We start from the raw sequence: 24,874 nt of genomic DNA, 5'->3' as shown, positions 1-24,874 counted from the left end.
CTGTGAGATTCTGACAGCATGACAACCTTGGTCAAAAATATCTCGGTTTCACAGTATTATAATTACAGCTCTAAAATGTGTTATTTTGAAAAGAAGAGAAATGTTTTTTTCTGTTGTTCATTTTAAACAATATAATAGAACATGACTGGAACATGTGTATTTAAAATACATTTTAAAATAATAATATTAATAAATAAAATGCTTTTCTTCAGGCAGTCTAATATGGCATTTTCTTAGTTAAAAAAAAAAAAAAACACAAAACAAAAAACAACAAAGCAAAATGCTAAATAAATGCAATCACTCAGAGGCTCAAGAAGTATTTAACAAAGTATTTCCACATAGTGGTCGCGTGGACCTCCACTTTCTACTTTCTTTGATAACGTGGTATATCTTGACACCGGTAACCAGCCCATGCCTGCTCGTTTATCGCGGTTAATTGGTTCCAGAACAACTGAATTCCCACAAAGTAGGATTCCTCATTTAGAAATGGAATATTTTCGTAGGTAGAGCATAGACAACCGGTTTATGACCTTCTAAATATGGGTTTTGACATTACCCAAATAGTCACTTCTACACACAAATCACCCAATATTGTATATATAATCAAAGAAAATAAGCCATTTAAGGCACACCCACATACATACATATACATATATATACATATATATATATATATATATATATATATATATATATATATATACATATACATATATATATATATACATATATATACATATATATATATATACATATATATACATATATATATATATATATACACACACATATACATATATATATACACATATACATATATATATACACACACACACACATATACATATACATATATATATATATATATATATATATATATATATATATATATATATATATATATATATATATATATACACACATATATATACACACATACATATATACACATATATATATATACACACAATTTTGCAACGCTGGCGCTAAAAGCTCTATAATGGCTTTCATTGTAGGGGAAAAAAAAAATACAGATATTGGCAATATCACTTTTTTATGCCAATATCAGACTGATAATTATTGGTGGCGTCTGATTTGTGTCCTGCCCTCTAGTGGATTTATTTGTGCACCACAGGAATCCATTCATTTATGCAATATAGCTGCATGTAATGTAATTGCTTACATTTTGAGTAGTTTTTGACAAGCTGTCAGAGTAAGTCACAGTACACAATATGTAAATGTACTTCTCAACACAGTTCTCTAAATATGGGAATAAATATTAATCCATCTCTCATCAACTGAACACAGACATTGGACAAACAGAGCACATAAAAAAGATTGTAATAGGTTCTATGATTTGGAAAGAGCCTATTAAGACCCAGCAAAAATATTGTTAGTACATCCAAGTCAGGACTACACTGGTAACACTAAGCAGGTAAAGGACAGCAGTAGGAAATGTACGCCAATCACCTCTCTGTTTCCTGAGGAGGAGTGGACTGCAAGAAGACCCTCCCCCTGCTGGAAATGACAGGAAACAGAAGGCACAAAAAGGAGGTGAAGAGGAGAAAAGTAATAGAAGCTCCAAAGCCTCATAGGAGAAACAACAGGTTACAAAAAGGAGTAAGCAGGAAACACAAGGAAAAGGCTACTCACTTAATGAGCAAGGTGAATTCAAGTTAGTGAATGTCAAAACTACATGAATTAAATGTTAAAGAAGGGAATGTGTTTGAATGCTGTCCCGATTACGAGAACCTGACCATGCATTTACCAATAAACTCCAGTATGCTTCCGGAGCGTGTGCGACTCTCAGTATCTTGCCGAAACACTGTGGCATGTGGAATGGTCCCTGCTGTGATGAGCATGTACAGAAGCTCTGGTGGGGGCGTCCTGAACATCTGCTGCAGAAGCTCCAAAGCTGCTGTCACCACATTGTGGTCCCAGTGCTGTGTGAAGTGTAAAGTCAGCTCATACACCTGCAGACACATGGAATTGAATAGTCATTAACAACACTTTAATGCAATTATTTATGGTTTCATATGCTTTTACTGGAAACTTCGTTAGGTACATATAGTAAAATACTTTATAACGGTTACATCCAAAATTCTGCACTCACAAATATAATAATGCACAGTTTTGAGGGACACTTAGGGGTACTAAGTTAACAATGTTGATTATTGTGTTAAGATACATATGTGGATTAAAGTATTCACAATACGTTGGTATTATACAATGCAGTTCTAGACCACTGCAAACTACAAATATTAAATATAGTGTTAAATGAATACCCTGTGACTGTCATATATTTTGACTGAGCGCTTGAATTCGATCTCCATAGTTCCTGATGTGCTTGACTGCATATCTTGTGAAGTATACTTTTCATTCACAATTATGCAAATGTAAATCAAAACACATAGACCAGTGTGTGGTGGCACACCACAAATAAATTGGGATCGCCACAAATAGATTTGGCACTATCCGTTTGCCCTCGCTCATAAACACATTAGTGAGGCTGTATGTGATTGTAGATAGTCTTTTTCAAAAAAGCAACTAGCGACAAATCTAGTAAATTGTCTTATTGGACAGTATTGGAGACTTTAACATAAACGCGCACTGTCAGGCAGCTTCGTCTTCCTTGTGACATAAAAAAAACACAAAAAGCAACATGAGCAAGTTCATATTTATACCACCTTCCCACAACACACTGCCACAAATAGATTGCAGTCCCATGAGAAACACATACACCAACATGATCTTTACCTGCAGCAGCTGTTCAGGTGTTGGCTGCACATCAGCCTCTTTTTTCATGATTCCAAAGCTCCCTTTGAGGCTCGTGGTGTTGACCTGCTGCTGCAGTAGAGGTATTAGATAGCGAAGGGTTAACAGCACCCCAAGAATAAGATGGCTGGGGTGCTCCTCATCTACTGGAACCACCAGACCTACAGTACAAGTGAGAAAGTTAGTGCACGTGTACTGCCAGACTGGCCCACAACACTGTGGATTGTGCAGGTTAGCGTGTGGTCCTACCCAGCAGCACATTAAGGAGCCATGTGTAGAAGTAGCTTGTACGTCTTGAATGCTGGCACACACTAACTGCCGAGCTGGCAGCTGTCCGTCTGATGGTGGGGGAGCTGGACTTCAGGTTCGCAACAAACGACTTCAACAGGACCTGGGACAAAAATATGTTTTCAAAAACCAGGCGTGTTAAAGAGATAATCATTTATATATAATCTAATCAGTAATAGGAAAAAGTGTATGTTTGTGTAGTCAAAGCAAAGAATAATAAGAATGAAATACCAACATACACACAGCAAGAAAAGACAGGAAAAAACTAACTCATACTGAAAAGATGACAACAAGCAGGGATAGACACATGAGTTGACACCTTGATGTCGCCATCATTGGCAAAGTGTCCCAAGGCGACCATGATCTTCGGCATGGCTGAAGCCAATGTCTCCTGCACTGTCTCCTCCTGCCTTTTGGTGATTCTGGTGAGGCACGGCAAAAGGTTGACAAGATAGGGTCTAAATTGCAACAGAGAGGGGAAAAGAAATACAGGTTATTTTTTCTTCTAAAACCTGAAGAAATGCAGTTTGATTAAACCAAACAGTTTATGATTATTTGGACAGAATGAAAGACTTGCATATCAGAAACCTGTTCAAATGTAAAGTTTGATGTTATTTGTGTGTCTACCTGCACTTCTGAGGTCTGATGAGGTGAGCAAGCTCAGAAAACCTCCACAAAGCTGCCCTCAAACTCCGAGAGGCACCATTCTACAAGTAGACACATCCATCACCATCTCTACTATCTAACATCCAATACCACGATTTATTAGTGCATGCAAAAATATGAACATGTTGTTTATTTACCTTTTTAATTTCTTTATACAGCTCCAGCTGTAGTCTTGGCAGATTCGAGTCCATCAGTGCCTATGGATAAATCAAACCAAGAACCAATAACATGTACAACAAACAACGCAGTAGCTTTCTGTCTCAAAAAGTTTGGGATCTCCACAGTCAGGTGATATTCGAGGCCGATTGAAAATGTCACGAAATTGTGAAACAAAATCCTGGGTGGCCCTTGGTGGCACCTCACCACAACTAAATTTGGACCGCCATAGAAAGACTTGGCGCTACCTCTTTTTGTGTTAAGATTTGACCCAACCCAGGTTATAACGGGAGTGTCTGTGTAGCTTGTCGTTAAAACTAGCATCATAAGTCTGTTTCTTAACACACTTATTATAACACATCTGTTCATCAACACTGTGACAATCTGCAGTTGCACAGCAAATGGTCAGACGCGCTTCAGCTTGCTTAAGAAAGGTACTTGCATTTGTAAGTGATAGATAGAGGGTTATCATTCGGGTTCACGAGACGAGACGATACACAATACTGGGTTCACGAGAACAAGACAAGACCCTATTTTAACATTACTTTTAAAAAACTATAAATGACATAATATAGTACTACGCAAACTTTTTTATTTAACTGAGTCACAAAGCAATGCATGTACATTTTGAAATGCTTCATGACTTTGCATGCTTGACCTAAGCATGATGCTTTTAACTGTTGAACTTTTTTCCAAAAATTCAAACAAAAACTAACACTGATAAAAGTTAAAATAATGACAGCAGTTGTAGCTGCTACTAATCATTTATGTTGATGAGTAGTTACTGTATGTAAAGACACATGTAAAATAGATTTCAGAGTAGATCAGCTTTATGTTCAAGTGAAAAGAACCACACTTCTCATGATGCTTAGAGTACAGTACCAGCAGGTCGGTCCGAATTAGACCCTACTATCACGTTTTGATAAAAGTTATATGAAGCGAGTTTTGAGCTGACAAATTTTAAGTCTGATAAATTGTAGAATTACTACAACTTCTGCTTAGACATAAACACTGTTGCAGGTGTCGCATGCTACTGTGTAACGCTGGGAACATAGTGTGCAGGTAGGACTTATAGTGTGCTTAAAACACTTCAACAATGCACTTAATCCTGCCTCACGCACTGCCACTTCCATATTACAAGTATTATCATTCACAGTAGCGATGCCATCGTTCAGACTGGCTTCTGGCTGCCCTGTTCTCGCACAACGGCTTTTCTCTAAACGATCATCATGTTTTAATCTCGTATGACATACCTAGTTATCATACAGAACAGCAGTCTTAGTCACGGTACGAACCAAAAAATAAACAGCGCAACAAAACGTAACAAGTACGTTAACACACAACAAAAATTAACTACCATTCTATGTAGATAACGACTAACAACAAAAACGTAAGTTTAACTGTTATTTACAAAGTGCCCGCAAGGCATGCTGGGTACTCCAGAAGCAACTCTCCCTCATCGTAACAATATAGTGAGATATTAGATGTACAATGACATTTACATTATCTTTAATATCAGCGCACACTTACAAGGACTCAACACACACCATGAATGTTTTTTTTTAATTGCCTGTGCGTGTTATAAGGCCCACATACACGTGCGCGTCCACTGCTGTGCGAAATGAAACACGTGTAAGTCAATAACATATAACTGGCCGTCAATACAATGTGTTCTGGTGGGATAGATTAATACCAGGGGTGTCACAAGACAACCAACTCACGAGACAAAAAAAATAGGACTGGACAAAAAAACTTTTTTATTTAACCGAGTCACAAAACCACGCAGGTGCATTTGAAATCTGTATTGTCCCACAAATTGACGCGAAACATTATTGTCTACATTTTTTTTAGACCAAATAAACCACTGTTATGATAATAATAATAACAACAACAACAACAACAACAACAATAATAATAATAATAATAGAGGAAAAGGCTTCTTGAGACGTCATCTGTACTTCTGTGTAGAAGGTGTCGGACGTTTCGCTCCTCATCCGAAGAGCTTCGTCAGCAAACTAATAAGTGCTGGTAGCTTAGGCCTTAAATACAGTAAGAGTGGGCGGAATTGGTGTGCCAACACCCTCCTCCTATTGGTTCGTTACACTAAGCCTGCATTCCTCATCTTTACAGTGGTATAATCCTATCCTGTTATTCACACCTACGATAAAAGGGAAGTGTCGCTCCCTGAATTGGGTATGAACGACTCTGATACTGGCTTGTTAGCATCTATTGTTCTGGCTCGGCCCTGCCTTCACCTCATTTGCAAGACTAAGAGCTGTGGGTTTTGGTCTCAGTAACCTGCTGAACACAGGGTCCAAATTGAACCTCAAACCACCATTCCGATTCAATGATGGGTTCTGTTGTTTGACAAAAATAGCTTCCTTTACTCCTCTTTCAAACCATCTGTTTTCTTTGGCCAAAATCTTTACCTCGCTGTCCTGAAAAGAGTGATTGGTAGCTTTCAGGTGTAGATGTACTGCTGATTGAGGACCACTAGAATTGTCCCTGCGATGTTGATAAAGCCTTTTTTGGAGCATTTGCTTAGTTTCCCCAATGTAGTGCTCTTTGCATTCCTCATCTTTACAGTGGATGGAATAGACCACATTGCTCTGTTTCTGGTTTGGAGCCTTGTCTTTAGGATGCACTAATTTTTGTCTCAGGGTATTTACTGGTTTGAAATAGGTAGGAATTTTGTGTTGCCATAAGATCCTCTGGAGTTTTTCGGAGACCCCCGCTACATAAGGGACTACCACTCCTCTCCTTTTAGCTTCTGTGGGCTTTTGGGTTTCTTTCCCTACTCTCTTCTTTTGACATTTGTTAAAAGCCCACCGTGGGTACCCACAGGTTGAGAGCGCTCTCTGGACATGTTGTGTCTCCTTTTTCTTTCCCTCAGCACTAGTTGGTATTTGTTCCGCTCTATGTTGGAGGGTCCTAATAACCCCTAGTTTATGTTGTAGTGGATGGTTTGATTCAAAAAGCAGGTATTGGTCAGTGTGTGTGGCCTTTCTAAAGACCTCTGTAAGTAGCTGTCTGTCCTTTCCTATAATTACCTTGCAGTCTAAGAAGGCTAGTTGGTTTTCTTTAGTGTCCTCGCGAGTAAATTTGATATTGGTGTCCACCGCATTGATGTGATCTGTGAAAGACTGAATTTCTTGTTTTTTGATTATGACAAAGGTGTCATCCACGTATCTAAACCAGTGCCTTGGTTTTGTCCCTGAGAAGGATGTGAGAGCCTGTTTCTCCATCTCTTCCATGTACAGATTCGCCACTATGGGTGAGACTGGTGAGCCCATAGCACAACCATGAATTTGTCTGTAGAATTTCCCTCTAAACTGAAAATATGTGGTGTTAAGGCAAATTTCCAGTAATTGGCAGATGTGGTCAGCACTAAGTTTTGTTCTCCGATGCAGAGTTGAGTCCTCGAGCAGTCTCTTCCTCACCACCGAGACTGCTGCTGAGGTGGGGACAGATGTGAAAAGTGAAGTCACATCATAAGACACCAAAGTTTCCTCTGGCTCCAATCTGAGGTCTTTGATGCTCGCCACAAACCCTTTTGTGTTCTCTATATGATGATCAGTGTTGCCTACCAATGGGGATAAGACTGTTTTTACATATTTCGCTACATTGTACGTGGTAGAGTCAATGCTACAGACAATGGGTCTGAGGGGAAACCCTTCCTTGTGGATTTTTGGAAGGCCATAGATACATGGTGTAGCCTCCCCAGGGTATAACCTATGATACATCTGTCTGTCAATTAGTTCTTCCTTCTCTAACTTTTGGAGACACCGTCCGACACCTTCTACACAGAAGTACAGATGACGTCTCAAGAAGCCTTTTCCTCGATGGACAACTCCTGTACGACTGAGAGCCTACACAGACGAAATAATAATAATAATAATAAACAGCATATCATAATAATGCACTATTTTCTTTTATATGTCATCTTTCACTAAAGTTGCGGAATTGGACTTTGTGACATGTATTTTCTCACAAGCCAGTCATACTGTCTGTTATTATTATCTGATTTTATTTCTGCAATGAGTCAAGTTCTGCAGCTGTCCCCTGCGCCACACTTTGGACATCCATGTGTGTTTTGCCAGCAAGACGAGGTGCTGAATGTTTTAAAGTGTTCCCTTACTTTGATTATTTTGTTGAGGCACTCATCGGCTACCATTCGGACATCTGATTCACTGTCGTCACTGCAGAGGAGGAACATTTCCATAGCGATGCCCAGCAGTTTCTGAAACTCCGGAGATGTTCTAACAACAACCAGCATACAAGAAGAGAGTGAGGGAAGCATCATTATACTGTGCACACATGCAGACACACAGTTCCAGTGCAAATGAAATAATTTCTCTAAAAAAAATATATATATATATATATACACACGTACCTGAGAGACTGCGCCACAATGTTTTCACATATTGTCAAGCAATGCGTTACTCTGTCTTTCTTTGTTGTTGCCTGCTCCTTTTTCCTGTGACATGGGGTGATGATTATAGATGAACAACAGTGCACGGTGAAGGCAAAAGAAAAGGACAGTAAGAGGCAACTGTGTGCTTACAACTGCAACAATATGCTGTGAATTAATGTGTTACCCACATGCAGTATTTCATATTGCAACAAATATTTGTAGATAAATAAGAGCAGCTTCACATAGATGTTATAACAGACTACAGAAGTGGAGGTGGAATCAAACAATCGCCTAAAACAAGTGTTGTTGGTATTGGGACAGAGACATAAATGACGTCATCACAACAGGGGCGACCCTTGTAATGCACCTGATTCTGTGGCATTGCAGTACTTACAGTACAATACATACATCTTGTTCAGGTCACAACTACATTATTTCAACCGGTTTAGCCAAGTAGACCACATAGAATCTGGTTACCAAATTAACAAGACTGAAAGTATATCAAATTATTTCTGAGGCATTTTGCAATTGCATAATATAGCAGGGTGGCTATCTGGCAACATAACGATGCTACCATAATTCGATATGATGCGTTATTAGCAATTGATATGACTGCAGCCTCCACGATTAAATCTGCGCATTGCCCTTTGACAAGTAACGATAGCTAACGGGCTAAGCTACCTGTCTCGTCCCATGGTTAGCATGCTAAGATACTACGGTTGGGTAAAAAGCCACTTACTGTCTCTGGACAAGCTCCTCGGCAGTCGGTGGTCCCTGCTGCTGCTGGAATGACTTCAACGACTCAAAGGCCTTCATTAGTTTTTCCATCGTGGCCATTTTTGCAATTAACGGGAGGAAAACTTGCTGGCTAGCTAATATTTATAATTGTGAGCTAACTAGCTAACACGGGGGTGGCAAGTTAGCACACGGAGAGCAAGCGGTGCGTAGTGTAACGAGCGTGCTAACACAGCTCGCTACAACTACCGCAGGCTCTCGGCTCTCAACCTCCAATCCAAGACGTCTACTATCTCTTCATGATAATATACTTGACTGAGAGAAATGCTGGTTGATGGGCCATATTTGATGCAGCAAGACGGACGTACCAGCAGAAATCAGACCAGGAAATGGCAAGTATGACAGCTTCTTAGGGATAGGACGAAAACAACCTGACTGACCAATCAGGCTTGGGTTATGTAGCCAACAGCCAATCATAAACAGTTACTTTTTTTATTTCGTTGTTTTCCTGTAGTCACGGGACCGTGCTAGTCAGATGGTTTTGTATGCTTTCCATCAAATGTATTAGTAAGCCTTAGAAGTAAACTTTAAATAACATTCAGTTTAAATTAGTTGCATTAGAACTTTAATGCCTTAAAATGCATTGCATTATTTTTGTATTTAATCTTACACCTTTCTTCCTTACTACTGTATATATTGTATAGAGATTTTTGGTAGGACTGACAGAAAGGCTTCATTTAATTCAGGAGTGTACAAAGTGAGGGCCAGGGGCTCTTAGTGGCTCCGTGGCTGATTTTTTTTTATTGGCAAACACATTTTAAAACTACAACTATCAAGCAAAATAATACAAACAAGAAAAATTGAAAAAAGAGCAGTAATTATATGAGTGAAGTAGAAATATTACAATAAAGTCATAATGTTAATATCAAATTTGTATTATTACAACAAAAAATGTTGAACATGTCATAATACTAAAAAAAAATATTTCCTCAATATTAGTAATGAAACAAAGAATAAAGTAGGCAATTTTTGGAAAATTAGGTTAGGGAAAAAAACATTACGAGAATATATTATCAAAATATTACGGGAATAAAGTCAAAGTGTAATGAAAATTACAAGAAGGCAATTGAAATATTTGTAAAACTGACCTAACATGATGTCTAAATTAAGATTAAAACTCTGCTTGTTATACTGTTATTCGTAGAGTTGTTCAGCAATCAGCTATTTGGATCATTTTCTTCCATATCACATATTCTATATCAGCCCCTAGGAAATACACAAATTAGTCAGGACACGGATACATTTTATACAAATGGCAGTGTATTTTTTCATAATTACAAATGTAAGATATGGTACAACAACCAGTGATACAACTTGTACAAGAATTTAACAATGACTGCAGTGGTTGAACAACATGACTGTACAGGTACAAAAAAGGAAAGGGTTGGTGGGGGTGGGTGTCAGGCCCTGTTTGAATACCAGTAGAGCATTCCTTGAAATAGCTTTACACTAACTAAAACTAATTCTAGACAGAATGAGAAACTCTTGAGTGCTTCTCTAGGCTTATATTGACGACACTCAAGCGACATCAAGGAACTGAGGATCTCTCCCTCAAGTGTTACTGGTGAGGCTTATCCCAGTTTGGAAGGGTTGACTCACCATCCGAGAGAAGGAATGCCTTTCACGTATTAAAACGAGGCCATGTCTACAGGTCATTTTAACTGTCCTCATATACCAGAGATATGTTGGCACTAAAAGGTCATCATTTACATATACAAGGAACCTGAAGTATTACAAACCAATACATGCTTGTGTAATAAACCATATGTTTTTCTTTAAAACAGGCATTACAATGCACTTAGTGCGGACATTCAAAACTTTTGAGCAGTTTAAAGTTCCGTTGTGTGAAGGATTTCTCTTGGAATGGATGGAAGGGTGAAGAGGATGAAAAAGGCGTGATGTCTTTTTGCAACTGGCACACACAATGAAGGCTATCAGTCTTTCCTCATTTCATTGTCCAAATAATACATGTCATTTTACTCAATATTGATTTTGGTATCATTGAAAGGAGACACTTCCTATTGTCATTGGCGAAACACATCCCAGTGCAATGAATATGTTAAGTGGATGCTGGAGTTGTACTCCTATTACTGACCATAGCAGGTGAATAGGTGCAGCAGGCATCAGTTTCTCTATGTATGTCAGTGTTTTACAGCTTATTATTAAATGTACAAGGTTTTTGAGGCTGGAAGTACTAAAAAAAAAAAAAAAAAAGCCTAAAATCTACAAAGGCAAGAGAGTAAGCTTCAGAGCAACACAGAAACAAATGACTCAAGCCAGTAACAGATACATGGCACGTGTTTGTATGGTGATAGTGGAATGTGCAACAGGAGCATTTTTTTTTTTTTAGAGCAAGAAAACACAAAACTATAGGGAGTAATATATGCACACGCTTTCATATATATGCACCTTTGAACTGCATTTGAGAAATTACGAATTAAAGATTCCCAAGTCCCAACTTTTAAGGTAACTGAGAAAATACGTGGTAATAAAATCAACTTCAAATGTTCTATGAATTCAGATCAAATTTGATGAACTGCATTTTCATACAAGTTAATGTACACACACTGTCTAAAACGGAGTATTCACAGTATTGAAAAGTGATGGTAGAAGGCGGAAGTTACACTGACCACCTGAAACGTACAACTCCACAACGTCAAACGCCTTTGAGAGCCTTTGTTAGAACTGGAAGGAGTTGAAATCCTGCATTTCTCCCTTTATCCACACACAAGCCAGCACCTTTCTATGAGTGAACAACATACTGCTGTATGTTTTTCATGGAAGATTAAAAGTTGTGCACTATTACAACAAACATATTTCTCTTTGTCGAGCATAAACACAGCTTCAGTCACAGAATATAGCTGCATATTATCTACGGATATGTGGCCAACAGCCATACTATTCATGATCTACTGCACAAAGGCAAAAGCGGGCTCTAATCTCAACTCAGTGGCTAATAGCGACTGACCGGATTGATAGAGGTTAATTTCATTCAACAGCAATGTGTTACAAAGATGAAACAATTTGTTAGCTGCAGGTCAGATGTTTCACAATATGGTGCCTAACTCCCTCTTAGCCCTCCAAAATATTGGAATATTTGGAGAGAAATATTATAAAAAATATTTTCCCCCATTTCTGCACACATCTGCAGGACAGAGGGCAAAGAATAAAGAAAAAAAAATACCCCAAAATAGCTCTGCCCGAGTGGCGTTGTAAAATACAGTTACTGAAGAGTTGTGCTCCAGAGGGGAAACAACATCTGACATCTGATCTTTATTAAACGTTAGCTTTTGAGCTCACAAGTTTTGGGCATAAGTTATTTATGCTGGACATTCTGATTGTTAAAAGTAAATCGATGTCACCTTCGCTAGACACATGCTGGCCAAATACCAAATCACGCTGTCTGGTCAGAGGTGAATACATGGCTCATCGTATATCTTAACCAACTTTGCGTTGTCCAGTCAAGAGAAGAAGGAGCGGATTTTGGGAAGCAACAAATCAGTAATCAACATATTTGATTTGCATTACCATTTGTATAGTGACAGATTTCATTCAGCTCTACCTGAGCCTTGAGGGCTGAGGACGCGGTGCGTTAATTTGGGATTAGGAGGATCTGATGTGCTTAAAAACACCTCACATTGGCCAAATAAATGCTAAACATACAGCACATATAGAAAAAAAAAGGCATTATGCTACATTGAGAAAAATAAAGACAACTGGTACTGTGCTTCTTTAAAAAGAAACTGCCCAAAAAAAAAACATTATCCATACTCAATCCCAAAGACAATCAAATAAAAATGTAATTTATGCATTCAAGTGGTACTTTTATGGCTTTTTGTACAATACAACCTTTAGTGAAAATATACATCTAGACATAAATTCAAGTACAAAGGTACAAAATCTTTAAACTCATACTTTTTTCTTTAATTATAATACACTTTTAGTACAGCTCATAAATACAGGTCAACATTCACTGAGTTCCTAAGATTTGCACTCGGCTGGAGTTTATGGTAAAGATCAGCGGCAGGGGTGGGATGTTTCGGCGGGTGGAGAGAGTGGTTTAAAGTCGAGAGGGCTCCTCGAACTCGTCGTCACTGTAACCGCTCTTAAAGCAGACCTGGGGAAGAAGCATACATGTATGTTGTGTGATACGCCATTAACAGCAACGGTTTTCACCTACAGTACTTGTGGGAAACAAAGCAAACAATGATGTCAGGAATGAGGTGAGGAAAACAGACATATGAAGCCACACCTCCAAAAACATTTTGGAACCATTAGGGAAAATTAGACAGAAAGGGAGACATTCAACCCAGAAAGACAAAAGGAAATAAAAAGAAGTGTGGAAATGATCAGATCCGGAAGTCAAACTTAAAACACTTACAAAATCGCATGAGACAGGAGCCACATGTAATTGATGTTGAACACGGCCAAGGAGGAGTAGAAGGAATAGAGGAAGTACCTTAGCCCCCACCCCCTCGGACAGTCGCCGGAGCACTAGCACTTGCCTCTCTTCTGAACAAGCGGTAGAAGAAGCCTCTCTTTGGTGGAGGGTTAGGCCGGTTCATGTCCAGGTCTGGACATAGCGTCCCATCAGTCTCATAGACATTGATTTCTTTGAAGCACTCCATTTCAATCATCTACACAAAGACAGTGAACAAGTTTTCAATTTTTGAATGAGGAGGCCTTGTTTCCACCAACCAGTACAGCTCAGTCACGCATGGGGATGGGTATCGATATTCTGTATCATAATGGCATGGTGCCGATGTAAATGGTAGTAACCAGGCTGCAAACTAAGTGCAGTAACCCCTCGTTTATCGCAGTTAATTGGTTCCAGACCTGACCGCGGTAGGTGAAATTCTGCTTTGTAGGATTCAATATTAATAAATGGAATATTTTCATAGTGAAAAGCATTGAAAACACTTGTATGACTTTCTGAATACAGTTTTTACTATTGTTAGAGCCCTCTAGAGATGATATAACACCCGTGTAGTCACTTTTACACTCATTCATTCATTTTCTTTGCCTATCTTTAAAATGACAAAGTGACATAAGCGTAGTAACGCCTCTCAGCTACACAAGCGGTGTGCAAGACAGAGGATGTTTACGGTGATTATGGCAAAGATTTGAGAGATGCATCTATAGTTTTCAAGGAGAAAAAAAGGGAGAAAAATTTGGATATGAATGGAGAACTTGCAGAATACGGACTTAAGCCTTAGGACATCGAGATGAAGAGTGGTCGCCTTCATAACACAGACTGTAAGTCTAAATTACTCTGGAATTGCTCATCCTTCAATTATTGCTTTAAATCGGCTTATTAATGAGCGTAGAGGGGCCTAATTTATTTCATATTTTGCTGCCGCCGCCTCCCACCATCAACATATCGCTGTGAAATTATTTTTATATAACATGCATGCTTTGCAGCTTTGTCGCTATGGCAAAATAAGGGTTTAGAACACAATATGTAAACACGACATGACTTACTCTATTCTGTGGAAACTTTGACGTAGTGGTTGTTGTTGTCTTTTTTTTTTTTTTCCTATTTATTGGCCGGTACTATTCCACCGGCGGAACAGCATTCTTTTTCAAAATGCATTTATACTGTACTTCCAAGCCAAATGATTCTTGTAAAGGTTTAAGGTGTAAAGGTCTCGTAAAGCTGGGCTTCCATCTGTCTCTCGTTCTCTGCATTTGCTTCGTCCATTTTTGTCTTAAACTCTTTTGGAAAAGAAAGCAAACTTACAGTATCATACGGATACTGTAAACATCCAGCAGCAACACAACATTTTGGCATGACTACTATTTTGATGAAAAATATACCGAATAAAGTCGACGAGCTACCTCGACAAGCACTTGTTTACTGGCTTTAGCTGAGAGGTGTTACTTACTGCTGACATCACTTTCAGAAATGACAGCGCTCTCACATGAGGAGGACCAACATACCGCCTGTCTGGTTACACAGCATAAATCATGCACACAATGTCTTCCTGTGCAGAACAAAGTAAGCTTCTAAATAAAAGCATGGTAGTATTAACCTGGATTCTACCACACCAGGCAGAAGCTGCATGTCATTGCTTTGCTGATAAGAGTGCTTTTTATTAGAAGGCAAGGGCTTCATTAGTATCAAACTGTTCACATACTGTATCTAATTGTGACATGCCTGCATTCACTTTGTTTCTGTATAATTTTGTTTGTACTTGCCACTGTAAAAATGTTATAATGGTGCTAAAGCAACTGATCGCTGAAGCAGTATTTGCTGTTCGTTATGTTCATCTTCTTATTTTCTATCAATTGTAGTCACTGCATAACACCGGTATGGTGGTGTCGATATAACACCAATACAGCGTGTTGTAGACATAAGTGAAATCACCATCCCAAACTGTACCATGACAAGCTGCAATGAATTGGACTGAAATATGGATCCAAAATTGCATTGGGTACAAATCAGCAAAGGATGCTTTATCTCGGGAGGATATTGGACATTTAAGAACTTATGCATGTAAATAAGTAAAAAGATGGATGGCTGTAATTCCGCCGTTCTATTCTTCATTGAAGCAAATGACATGTACTGCACTATGTTAGCTGCTGGAACAATGACATCATCACCACAGTGAACTGTTGCTGCAGTACCTCATTCTGCCACGGGATGGAGACACTCCCTGTGACAAACTTGTGGTAGAAGTCATCATCCGTGGGGTCAAGGTTCACACCTTTGACAGTGGAGAACTGTTCGATGTCGAGGACGTCCTTGCAGTACACGGCACGGGGCTAGCAGAAAAATCCAAGGAAGAGAAGAAACATGATGTGAAATTGACTAAATTGTTTACATTGACTTGTGAACTTACCAAAAAACAGTGGTGTGAAAAAGGGGTTTCCCCCTTCCTGATTTCTTATTTTTTGGTCACACTTAAAAATTTCAGATCATCAAACAAATTTAAATATTAGTCAATGACAACACAGCTGAACACAAAATGCAGTTTTTAAATGAAACTTTGTATTATTAAGGGAGGGGAAAAAAGCCAAACCTACATGGCCCTGTGTGAAACGATGATTGCCTTCTAAACCTAATAACTGGTTGGGCCACCCTTAGCAGAAACAACTGCAATCAAGCGTTTGCGATACCTTACAATGAGTATCTTACAACATCGTGGAGGAATTTTCTTCCACTCATCTTTGCAGAATTGTTGTAGAATTGTTGTTTTCCAGCATGAACCGCCTTTTTAAGGTCATGCCACAGCATCTCAATAGGATTCAGAAAGGCCACTTTGACTAGGCCACTCCAAAGTCTTCATTTTGTTTTTCTTCAGTCATTCAGAGGTGGACTTGCTGGTGTGTTTTGGATCCTGCTGTGGAACCCAAGTTGGTTTCATCTTGAGGCTACGAACAAATGGCCGGACATTCTCCTTCAGGATTTTTTGGAAGACAGCAGAATTCATGGTTCCGTTTATCACAGCAAGTCTTCCAGGTCCTGAAGCAGTAAACAGCCCCAGAGCATCACACTACCACCACCACATGTTACTGTTGGTATGATGTTCTTTTTCTGAAATGCGGCGTTATTTTTGCCAGACAGACCTTGCAAAACATTCAATTTTTGTCTCATCAGACCACAGAGTATTTCCCAAAATGTCTTGGGGATCATTAAGATGTTTTCTGTCAAAATTGAGACAAGCCTTAATGTAGTCAGCAGTGGTTTTCATCTTGGAACATGCAGGCCGTTTTTGCCCAGTGTCTTCCTTATGGTGGAGTCATGAACACTGACCTTAACTGAGGCAAGTGAGGTCTGCAGTTCTTTGGATGTTGTTGTGGGGTCTTTTGTGACCTCTTGGATGAGTTGTCGCTGTGCTCCTTGGGTAATTTTGGTTGGCCGGTCACTCCTGGGATGGTTCACCACTGATCCATGTTTTTGCCATTTGTAAATAATGGCTCTCACTGTGTTTGCCGGGGTCACAAAGCTTTAGAAATGGCTTTATAACCTTTTCGACTTGAAATCAGGTGTGATAAACCACAGTTATATTTTAACAGCGAGGCAATCACTTTTTCACACAAGGCCACGTTGGTGAGCATTTTTTTCCCTCCCTAAATAATACAAAGTTACATTTTATAACTGCATTTCATGTTCAGTGGCGTTGTCATTGACTAATATTTAAATTTGTTTAATGATCTGAAACATTTACGTGTGACAAACATGCAAAAAAAAAAAAAAAAAAAACCTCAAGAAGGGGGCAAATACTTTTTCACACCAGCGTAATCAAGTTTAGCATTTGAATAGAATGAAACTCATTGGCTGTGTTCCAAATCTTTCACACTTACACTTGAATGTGTATTACTATGTGCACTGCATACTACTACCACAAATTTTGACAGTGTAGTAGATGACTTACCGGAAATGACAATCGCAACATTTATCCGATTCCACTTCTTCTTCTTTCCTTTTTAATTGTGAATTACAACCTCTGGAGTACGTCCCTCACTTTCTGTTACGTAGCCAGGATGGCAATGATCGAGGGTGGTTGTGATAAATAGCTGCATGCTCACCATTTGGTCCGTGTTGAGTGCACTGATGGCACAATGCATCTTGTCGTACTTCTCAGTGCGAGCACAACCAAACTAGCAAGTGTAAGTGTGGAAGTGCCCGATTTGGAACACAGCCATTATCTCTGAGGACTTTGATACTGCTTTCCTATGAACCTGAACAAACCCAATAGCAGAGGATAATCCTACTAGGCTGTCAAATATTGGTTTAACCCCTCAAGACATTTACTTTCCCTCTGTCAGTCTATTTATTATGAGACTGAAAATAAAATAAGAGAGAGAACAGCACTCCACTGTTCGCTACTAAGGAGTTCTGTTTTGTTTGTTCTGTATCTTTGATACAGGTCAGCTTCAAATTTGGATTTTAAATAATAACAAATCCCAAATCTGTTTCTCACCACCCGGAAAGGTACGCTAGGTTGCTGGTAACTGAAATTCATTCATGACGACGGCAAATTCTACAGTTCAGTGTCTTTCTTGGTTTTGTGCGCATGCTCTTACATCTGGGCTGAAAGGAGGCTCCAGCATGTTTGCCTCCAATCGTTTGAAGTTGATGTTCCTGAAGATGGGATGCTGCTTGACCTCTATTGCCCCACGACCCTGACAACCAAGTCGACTCTTTGGATCTTTAGACAGGAGCTAAAGAGAGAGACACACATAAAACTTGAATGTTGAATAAAGTAAATTAATTACTTAGTGGGTGGTAAAGCTGGTCCAAATACGTTGAAAATACAAAGAAGGGAGTCCAATGGTATTTATGATTTATTGTAAAACACATACATGTAATCTCTCCTGACTTTACGTAACTTCACATCATGCATAATTGAATAAAGACCAGCAGTAATGCACAGTAATCCATGCACCTAGGGGTTAATGCAACACCATCATGGATAGAATTAGAACGAAGCGCTGCTGTTTCTAGAAGAGCTTGTAGATAATATTCCCTCCACACCACCTACAGCGCAGCCGGCTTATGAAGTGGATGAGTGCTGTTTAGTGGCGGTGTAGTGATGTGTGCAAATTCATCATCAACAAGCTCACTTTTACACACCACCTCCCCAGGTCATCTTTTTTTTCCTGCTGCCAGTGCACAACATCAGCCATATTGGGTCAGACTCTCACTTTCTGCTCTTGACAACTCACATGACTTTTTTGGGCTGTGGTCCTACGTCTCTGCCATGACTACTTCCCCCACCCCCAGTTTCCAAACCTCTCTTTTTTTTTTCTTTACAAAAACCTTTCTTCTAACTTTCCTCACTCATCCTCCCCCTGGGGAGTCTTCTAATCTGTTGAACCTCAGGTCAGAATGTTCCACAGTAAGACACAAATAAACGTTCTCTCTGGCTCAGAAAGAGAAAACACAGTGGCTCCCTCTCTGACTATAGATGACATTTTCTAAGTTATAATAACTCATTTCACGCTCTGACATTGGCTGAAATGGCTACAACATATAAAGATGGTCACATAAATTAATTAAAAACAAATTAAATTAAATTAAAAACTTAATTTTGTTCCGTAAACATGAGACTCACTGGAGAACTAATAACAGCGCATAATGGCGGAAGAATACACGCCACCCCAGCACAAGAATGCAGTGTGCGCCCCTTGCTGGGCGGAAAAATACAGTGTGTGCCTGTGCAGCCACAGTGAGGAAGAATGACATCGCTTATTAGTTCACTTTTTGGACTTCATTATGTCTCCCAAGCGGCAGTGCGGCAAAGAAAAGGAAAGCCATCAACATGGAAGTGAAAATGGACATCATAAAGGCTGAGCGAGAAGAGACAGGCCCACCAATATTGGCCGCGCTTTGCGTCACAATAGTCATTTGGGTCCCAACAGCTTGACTGTTGTGACCATCATTAAAGATAGATTACTGAACGCTAAGCAATGCTAGAAGGGTCATAGATTCAGAGCACTGTTATAAGGCGATATGGGAGAAGAAGAGGTTATGCTTCCAGACTAACCTGGGACAATATTTTAACAAGGCAGGGCAACCACAGGGAGTTTTGTTATTACTATTTATATTTAATCTTTTCATTAACTCATTAAATCCCAGCCATTTTTGAAAAGACAACCGCTTCAGTACAGGCCATTTTAGACAATTTTGACAGATTTTTCAAGGCACACAGAATATTGTGTTCAAAGACTATATAAACATGACACCTACCAAAAGAAAGATTAGACTCTCATCGTTCATCAGAAAAAAAATGTTTCTTTCTACCTTTTTCCGTTCTTTAGTAATCAGCAGTAAAACATAGGTAAGTTTCAGGAAAATATCAGTTCTTAACAAGAAAAGGGAGAAAAAGAGCTTTTTGTGAAAAGATACATTTCAAGCATAACCTTCACTTTGACACAGGATTGTTGTACATCTAAATAACAATTTATTTACAAATAAAACACCATGAACTATTAAAAATGTTCACATGTGGAACTAAACTCTGTGTGTGTGCACACGTGCGTGCGTTAAAATTTCCCTACAATGAGTAACCTTCTGCACGGTACACTCCACCATGCTCTTCCACTTCCTCCTTGCCGTCAAGTGCGTTTTTGCAGGCAAATGACCGTGCCGAGCTCGTATCAAATAGACTTCTGCCACCCTGTGGCCGTTTTTATGGCTTAAAACTGCTGTAAAAGTGACATTTATTAGTGTGCTGTTGCGTCATCAACTCTTTTTGCTTCTTGCGCAAAAGAACGTAAAATGCATATAAATACGTCTTTGGGAACGGGCATTCAGATTTATAAAAACGTATAAATATGTCTTTGGTATTGAATGAGAAAATGTGTTTTATAGGTAACTTAGGAGTAAATTTTGGTGTAATATCTGACTTGGGCCATTAAAAAGTCAGTCTTAGATAAGCTTTAGAATTCACTGAGACAAGTTGTCCGGACGTTGCTGAATCACAGCCACAAATAATTAGGAAAAATTGCCTTTTTTTCCCCCATTCACAATCCTTATGCGAGACATGAACACCCTTTTTTCTCTTTTCTGTGCGTTGTAAAGATATAACAACAGCTCAATAAAGGCAGCTAAGAATGCACGTAATGGGACGCACCTATTCTACCTATTGCTGGATTTCACGTGATGTCACAAACAAGCGTATTCGTTACTATAAGTTATGTCAAATCGGAAAACGCTATTACGAAGACATGCCATCATAACAGGAAAAAATGAAATGCTGAGAAGCCAGCTTTTTCAGCGCTTTCTAACCAGCTGTTGCTCTATTCGAGTAGAGCCGAGTAAACATGCGGCAGTTTACAGCGAGCAACAAGAAGCACAATTTATACTAAAATCAAGGTTTAAACATTGCTTGATGTCAAAAATGTGAAATGCAGCCACCTGGAAGAATGTCCAGCGATGTTCCAGATAGGGCTTGGAAGTGAGGCTTGCTAGCTTCTCGCAGCCCAGAAACAGTGCGTAAAATCCGTCTGAAAATTGGTTATGGAGTTATGGTTATGGAGAAAAAGTTAACGCTAGATGTAGCGTTCGTTTCTATGTTGCTATGTGAAATCAATGCGCCCATGAAGGAAGTTCCGGTAATGCTTAAAATGACCAAAGTATGGCAAAATACTGTAAGTATTACATGTTATCATGAATGTGCCTGTTACTACATGGTTACAGCATGGATATAAAACCATAAAACCTTGTTGGAGGTTTTTGGAGGTGTTTTAATAGCGGGCTTTCTAGGTGGAATAAGTGTGTGCATTAATGACCTGCCTCTTTTTAGCTGTTTTTATATCTCCAGAACGCACAGAGAAAGACGTGTGTTCATGTCTCACATAAGGATTGTGGATGATGGGTAAAATATGAAATAAAAAATGTTCCTTTAAGGCTGTCCTGAAAGAAAACATCATTTAGTGCAATAGGTCGCTCAGATACGTTACTGATCCCAAAGGAAATTTTGGTGAGCACATATCCCTTAGACTAGGAGTCGGCAACCCGCGGCTCTTCAGCCTCTTTGTTGTGGCTCCCTTCACAATGCTAGAATATTTTTTTAATATCCGAGTGGGAAAAATGTGCATTTTAGAAAAAGAATGAAAAATATCCTACTTTCTTTAAGACCATGACTGCATCCTGGTTGAGTTCTGACTGGTGATGAGGATGAGGGCAAGGAAGGACGGGGGAGCCGGTGTTTGCCTGCTTGCGTTAGAGCTGTGATAGAGACATCTTTTCACCCGCGGTAAGCTAACCATTAATATATCCCCCCACAAAACAAACATCTCGGAAGAAAATAAAGTGTTTAAGTCTGCATGGACAGATTCTTTTGATGATGGCTTGCGTATTTGCTTGCTATGTGGCGAGAAACTACAAAAAATGTTGAAAGACAGTTTCAAAACCAGCACTCAACTCTTTCTGAAAAGTAGTCATTTATTTCAAAGCAGACCTAAATGTGTAAAAGTGGTCACCCCTGCAGGTTAGCCCTGCTCAAACTGGTGACCACATAAGCCCACTGATTGATAGTTAAGTCGAGCAGTGTTAGCCAGCGAGCTAAAAGGAACAGGCTGTCAATTCACTGTGCTGCACATTTCTTACGGCGTCAGGTAGTGAGGTTTAACCAACATACTATCACAACCTCACTAGTTGGCATCCGTTACACATCTACACTACACTTCCATTTGTTGTATGCTGTTTTTGTAACTGGTAAAATTGAGAAAGATTCAAACTTTTAAAAGTTTATAAGATGTTGTTGTGGGCGAGGGGGTAAAATGGCTCTTTTGAAAGTAAAGGTTGCCGACCCCTGCCTTAGACCCGGATTTCTTCTCTTTTTACTAAGCCATACATTTGCAACTTCTATCCATTCACGCTCACCTGTCTGCAGATGTCCTTGGCGTCCTCAGAGAACTTGTCAGAGTACTCCTCCTGATCCTCACGCACGCGTCTGTCCACCTCCTCCCGCTTGACTCGTTCCTTGCGTTTGCGAAAGGGTGACTGGCCTTGAATCATCTCAAAGATGAGACAGCCCAGACCCCACCAGTCTGGACTGAAGGTGTAACTCTCATTCTGGATTACCTCTGGTGCTGAGAAAGTAGGGATGAAGAGAAGTTGGGAATCGTACAAGTTTACGGTGCTTTTACTTCTCAGTGAAAGGAAACTGACATTTGGTTAATAATGCATATTGACAGGGAGTGGATGTGTTGGAAAAAGTCTGACTTTTACTAAAGAAAAAGATGGCTGACAAAATATCAAATCCATTTCATACCCATGTATCCAACAGTGCCTACTCTCCCTCGTATCGTCTCTGCTTCAGGAATTTGCACAGCCAGACCCAAGTCTGAAATGCGGATGTGCCCTAAACAAGATGTACAGTATAAATATAACATGTGTTCAGTCTTTTACGAAACCATGACTTTAAAACTGCAATCTTTTTGGCCGAACACGGAGTGCACAAAGATGTGATACACAATGCTGCTGTGTTTGCACAATTTAGCTTCCAAACAACAATGGCATGCAAATAACTCTCTCGTTGCAGAGAAGCATTCCACCAAGCAGACCGGATGTGAAAGAAGAAACAGACATACCACGATCATCCAGAAGGATGTTTTCCGGTTTTAAATCTCTGGAGAAAAAAAACAATGGTCAAAAATGTAGCCATCACAATTTAGCTGTGAAAATAGATAATATTTTAGAGCCGTCAAGCCATGAAATAACACCCCTACAGTTACCTTTATACTCATATAATCCCATACAGTAGACACAACAAGAGAAAATAAGTAATTTAAGGCATAAATAAGACTCATGCTCATGTGCATTGCTGTAAATGCGTTTCGACGTTAGGGGAACTGAGCGGGGGGGAAGACAGGAAGTGACGTCGGGGAGTTCAGTTTTAGCTTGGCATGGGTTATGCTCGCAATAGTAGCCCGTGTTAGGAATTATTGTGCCTGTTGGGAGATAATTCAAACCTGCAAAAAAAAAAAAAAAGCCAGTTTTCCCGGCAATCAAGTCTGGTGCTTGTGTGTCTCACCGAACATTACAGTAACACTACTGACACCTAGTGACCAGTGTAGAATACTACATACAGTATCATGCCAGCATCTTTTGACTCTTCTGAATGCCTTATATTTGTATTTTAATTAATTTAACCATTTTTATGTTTAAAAATGATTTAGGCAAAAAATAACATAAAATTTGCTTTAATATGCATTTCCTTATAATATAAATATAAATAATATAAATTATTATTGTAATACCCACAACCCTAGTGAGGATAAGCAGCATAGAAGATGGATGGATTATTATAATATACGATAATATTATAATATATTTTTGAAAACCTGTGATGGAGTGAAGCCGTGAAATCCGAAGCGTGGTGAGGGATTACTGTATTCCTTTTTTTTTACATCATTCTTTAACAGACTTGTTGAGTTTTAACAAATATATCTGACTGCATCACTGTAGCGCGATAGTTTGGCCTGTACCTATTTTTTTTTTAAGCGCTGGTTTATTTTGTATCATTTGTTCCCAATCCTGTTCCATTTATATTATGTATATTCATAGCAGTTTTTACATGGATTCATTACATTCTTTAGCAGTTCTGCAGCTGGATAAACCAACAACAAATCCCAAACAGCTGCCCACCGTCATGAATGGATGCAATCTTACTTTGCGATAAACAAGCGCATCATTGACCATCGGGGTCATTTTCTCAGGCTTTCAAAGCCTCCTTTAACACTGCCAGCAGCAAACATGCAACTGTTTTCACAAGCTGAGCAGTAGTCGGTTTTAAGACATAACTTCATGAGTAAAATTGATAGTCATCTCCCTTCAGACGCAAACATATTTTCTTGGACAACAAGATTGTATAAAGGGGTTCTGGCAGAGTTAAATTCCTAACATATGTTGCCAGAAACAAAGCTCCACACACATTCCTGAAGCTTCTTGGCTTAACTAACTGATTTGTGACCGCACGCATAACACTTAAAATGGCATAGAATTGTCTGAGGCTATTCTTCATAAAAGATGTAGGGCATTTTTCATCCAAAGCGTTGAATTTGCTAACCTGTAGACTATCCTCTCACGGTGCAAGTCCTCAAGGCCACAGCAGATCTCAGCAGCGTAAAAGATGGCTCTCTGCTCATCAAAGCCAGAGTTGCCCATGTTGTAGATGTGGAATTTTAAGTCACCACCATTCATTATGGTCAACACCAGGCACAGCGCATCCTTGGTCTCATAGGCATATGCTAAACTAACCTGGAAAAAGGGTCACATCGGGGTAGAGGTGACAGGGAAGGAGAAGTTGAGAAGAAAGGAGTTGT

At 39.3% G+C, this 24,874-nt stretch overlaps 2 protein-coding genes across 13 annotated transcripts in view; both read right to left on the bottom strand.

Moving 5' to 3' along the window:
* Nucleotides 1-9,427, bottom strand: part of htt (huntingtin) — a 35,727-nt gene extending 26,300 nt beyond the window's left edge. For 7 of the 10 annotated variants that reach the window (XM_054779505.1, XM_054779513.1, XM_054779506.1 and 4 more), the window contains exons 1-10: nt 9,039-9,427; nt 8,279-8,362; nt 8,024-8,144; nt 3,867-3,926; nt 3,691-3,770; nt 3,383-3,521; nt 3,025-3,166; nt 2,758-2,936; nt 1,769-1,973; nt 1,471-1,518 (exon numbers count right to left, since the gene is read on the bottom strand). In XM_054779505.1, the coding sequence (XP_054635480.1) occupies nt 1,471-1,518; nt 1,769-1,973; nt 2,758-2,936; nt 3,025-3,166; nt 3,383-3,521; nt 3,691-3,770; nt 3,867-3,926; nt 8,024-8,144; nt 8,279-8,362; nt 9,039-9,136 (1,156 nt within the window). In that variant the 5' untranslated portion in view covers nt 9,137-9,427. The remainder of the gene's footprint in view (nt 1-1,470; nt 1,519-1,768; nt 1,974-2,757; nt 2,937-3,024; nt 3,167-3,382; nt 3,522-3,690; nt 3,771-3,866; nt 3,927-8,023; nt 8,145-8,278; nt 8,363-9,038) is intronic. The other 3 variants (XM_054779509.1, XM_054779511.1, XM_054779512.1) reach the window with 1 other exon arrangement.
* A 909-nt stretch (nt 9,428-10,336) lies between these two features.
* The window catches only part of grk4 (G protein-coupled receptor kinase 4), a 68,785-nt gene continuing 54,247 nt past the window's right edge, over nt 10,337-24,874 (bottom strand). The window contains exons 9-16 of one of the 3 annotated variants that reach the window (XR_008570633.1): nt 24,619-24,809; nt 23,141-23,178; nt 22,822-22,911; nt 22,431-22,639; nt 18,125-18,262; nt 15,722-15,859; nt 13,476-13,731; nt 10,337-13,211 (exon numbers count right to left, since the gene is read on the bottom strand). Coding sequence is in view for 2 of the 3 variants with exons in the window: in XM_054778381.1 (XP_054634356.1) it covers nt 13,155-13,211; nt 13,600-13,731; nt 15,722-15,859; nt 18,125-18,262; nt 22,431-22,639; nt 22,822-22,911; nt 23,141-23,178; nt 24,619-24,809 (993 nt within the window). In the remaining variant the exon portion in view is untranslated. The remainder of the gene's footprint in view (nt 13,212-13,475; nt 13,732-15,721; nt 15,860-18,124; nt 18,263-22,430; nt 22,640-22,821; nt 22,912-23,140; nt 23,179-24,618; nt 24,810-24,874) is intronic. The other 2 variants (XM_054778381.1, XM_054778382.1) reach the window with 2 other exon arrangements.

Source organism: Dunckerocampus dactyliophorus, chromosome 6 (assembly GCF_027744805.1).
Source record: "Dunckerocampus dactyliophorus isolate RoL2022-P2 chromosome 6, RoL_Ddac_1.1, whole genome shotgun sequence".
Lineage (NCBI taxonomy): Eukaryota > Metazoa > Chordata > Actinopteri > Syngnathiformes > Syngnathidae > Dunckerocampus > Dunckerocampus dactyliophorus.
The sequence above is the reverse complement of the archived record's forward strand: the minus strand, read 5'-3'. Positions and strand labels throughout refer to the sequence as shown.